This window comes from Octopus bimaculoides, chromosome 18, assembly GCF_001194135.2.
Source record: "Octopus bimaculoides isolate UCB-OBI-ISO-001 chromosome 18, ASM119413v2, whole genome shotgun sequence".
In the NCBI taxonomy this organism is placed as follows: Eukaryota; Metazoa; Mollusca; class Cephalopoda; order Octopoda; family Octopodidae; genus Octopus; species Octopus bimaculoides.
Genome location: NC_068998.1, coordinates 49,869,177 through 49,871,929, shown reverse-complemented (window position 1 = coordinate 49,871,929; position 2,753 = coordinate 49,869,177). Strand labels below are relative to the sequence as shown.

Below are 2,753 nucleotides of genomic sequence, written 5' to 3'. Positions count from 1 at the left end.
TATATATATATATATATATATATTGCTAAGATATGCATTACAGTATTTATTTCACTGTTATTGCAGTCATTAGTTTCAGACTAACAGTCAAAGTGAGTGATGCAAAAATAATATAAACAGAACGACATTACACCAAAAATTACACGGAAATTATGATTTTATTGCACAGATATTTCAAGGATAATAAAGTGCATTTGATGTTCCTCAAATTTGATGTGTTGTGCAAGTGAGAAATTAGAAAATTTGAAACGATTACGTATTTATAAATATTCATATGTGAAATATATAACACCAGCAGACGCGGCTTTCCATCACATCAAAACCGATATCATTAGAACCAGAAATAGGATGCATGATGACTCAAGGCGGAGTGAAGGAGGAGCACTTTGTTTAGCAATTACTTCCTCTAGAGTAAAGAGAAAGTACAGTACTCAGATAATTTTGAGTTTTACATTTTATATTCATTAGCCTTCCTAGAACTATTTCAAAAAATATAAATATTTTAATCCGTTCTACAAAAGGCCCAAGGCCTGACATTTTGGAGAAGGTGAGCAGTCGATTGTTTAAATTAAATACCAGAGTTTAACTGGTACTTAATGCATCGACGGAATTTGAAATCAGAACGTAGCGAGACGAAATACTGTTAGGCATTTCGCCCGGCTTCCTACCGATCCTGCCCGCTCTCCGCCTTCAAGACAAAGATGTATGATACGACTATTTATTATATTAATTTTCCAGTCCTCGGTAGGATACATTTCTTATGCTTTTATGGATTAGAAAAACAAAATATACAATAATATAACTGGATCAGCTCAAATTATAGAATTCTTGTATTGGTAATACCATTATGAAAACGTAAGATTATATTCAATGGATACATACACGCAAAAGAATTATTAAATAATAAATATAATGTTAACAAAACCCATATCTTTACCGATAATGCTTTCATTCAATGAAAATTCGTGTTCATTGGAATATTGGATAATAAAATTCAGTGTAAAATAATAATTGTATGGGACTGAATCCGTTGAAATATTATTTCTCCCAATACTATAATAAGTAATGAAAATATCATACCACATTTTTTATTCTGAAAAATGTTTGTGAAGTAATCAGTGCAGTCATTGTACTTTCCATCAAAACATTCCTTCAACTTTTTTATGCGACTAAGAGGTAAAAATAATTTTAGAAAAGAAGTTAAAATATATGTTTGGAAATATTATTCAATATACACCATTTAAATAATATAGTATAAAATCAGAGATATTTACTTTTGATAATATGATATGAAATACATATATTTATACTGTTCGTCTTCAACATAAATGGCAACATTGGGCATTGTTTGTTTGAGGAATTTTATTTATCATAATAGTGTTGATTCAACAATTTCCAAGTTAAAATAACTCGCATTATTCCTCTTATTTAATGCCGCGAGCTGGTACAATATTTTGCACGCAGGACAAAATGCTTAGCAGCATTTTCGCCGTCCGCATATCTCGAGGATTGACTGTGTAATTCAACCTTCCGACGTTGAACCAAAAAGTTTCATTTGAGCCGTGGGGTCGTTGTTATCGACAAGTTCCCTTTCAGAAAATTTAAGGCCTCATGCCTCAAGTAGAAGGATTTATTTCTCTTATTTACCTCATGGTCATATATCTGCAGGGTTATATGAGCATTGCACAAATGAATACGCATAGCATTGAACTTTCTGAGTTCAAATCAAAGTGTGGCACAAAGCATGCCTTTTCTGAAGAAAAGTGGATAACATCGACACAAGTGCATAACTGGTATTTATTTTCTCGACACCGAAAGGACGAAATGTAATGTGCGTCTCAGTGAATCTTCAAGTCAGTACGCGAAAACGAACGAAATGTTGCAAAGCACTTTGCCTTGCGTGAGAACGTTTCTTCCAGCTCACCGCCTTTTAAAATGTAAATTATATAGTATATATTGAAAAAAGATATATAGATATCAATTCAGAAATATAGAGTATAACTTCAGCCGGGCAGAATCGTTAGCACTCGGGCAAAAATGATTAGCGAAATTTGGTTGAGGTCGACTTTTATACATTCGGGCTCGATTAAATACGAACCAGTCAAACACTGGGTTTCATGTAATTAAAGTATTCTGTCACTCCTGAATTTGGTGACATTCTACCAAAATTTGAAGCGAGTGTATAATTATTAGTATGCAAATATTAATATATCAATAGTTACAAATACATTATTAAATGTCAATTTCAAAATTTGGTAGAAAGTCAACATTATCTGATGTGGGGCTAAATTAATTAAACTAACATCAGTGTTAAACTGGTACTTGTTTTATCGACTCCGAAGGAATGAAACGCAATGTCCACCACGGCAGCATATGATATCACACTGTAAAAACGGGGGAAATGTCACGAAGCATCTTGCCCGGTGTACTAACAATCCTGCCAGGTCGTCGCCTTAAATACATATATATTTAACACATAAATATGATTATATATTTATATCTGTTCCTGAATGATGTGTAAAGAAATTTTGATTTAAGCATCTTAATGAATTCTTTATACTGAAATATATATTGAAGAAGATAAATATGTTCTTTTGAATTTATACGTTTTTGCGTCGTAACTCCTTTATTATTATTATTACCAAAAGGATCGATTCTTGAAGAGTCTGCATATCTTCACTGTCGTTTTTTTCTGCTATTTAGGTGATGATTGTTTAAGTTAGCTTACCAATTATTTTTGTTGGTAGTTAATT

At 32.1% G+C, this 2,753-nt stretch overlaps 1 protein-coding gene across 3 annotated transcripts in view; it reads right to left on the bottom strand.

Moving 5' to 3' along the window:
- Positions 1-139: 139 nt before the first annotated feature.
- Positions 140-2,753, bottom strand: part of LOC128249853 (uncharacterized) — a 5,860-nt gene continuing 3,246 nt past the window's right edge. For all 3 annotated transcript variants that reach the window (XM_052974394.1, XM_052974393.1, XM_052974395.1), the window contains exons 4-5: positions 1,081-1,169; positions 140-406 (exon numbers count right to left, since the gene is read on the bottom strand). In XM_052974394.1, the coding sequence (XP_052830354.1) occupies positions 312-406; positions 1,081-1,169 (184 nt within the window). In that variant the 3' untranslated portion in view covers positions 140-311. The remainder of the gene's footprint in view (positions 407-1,080; positions 1,170-2,753) is intronic.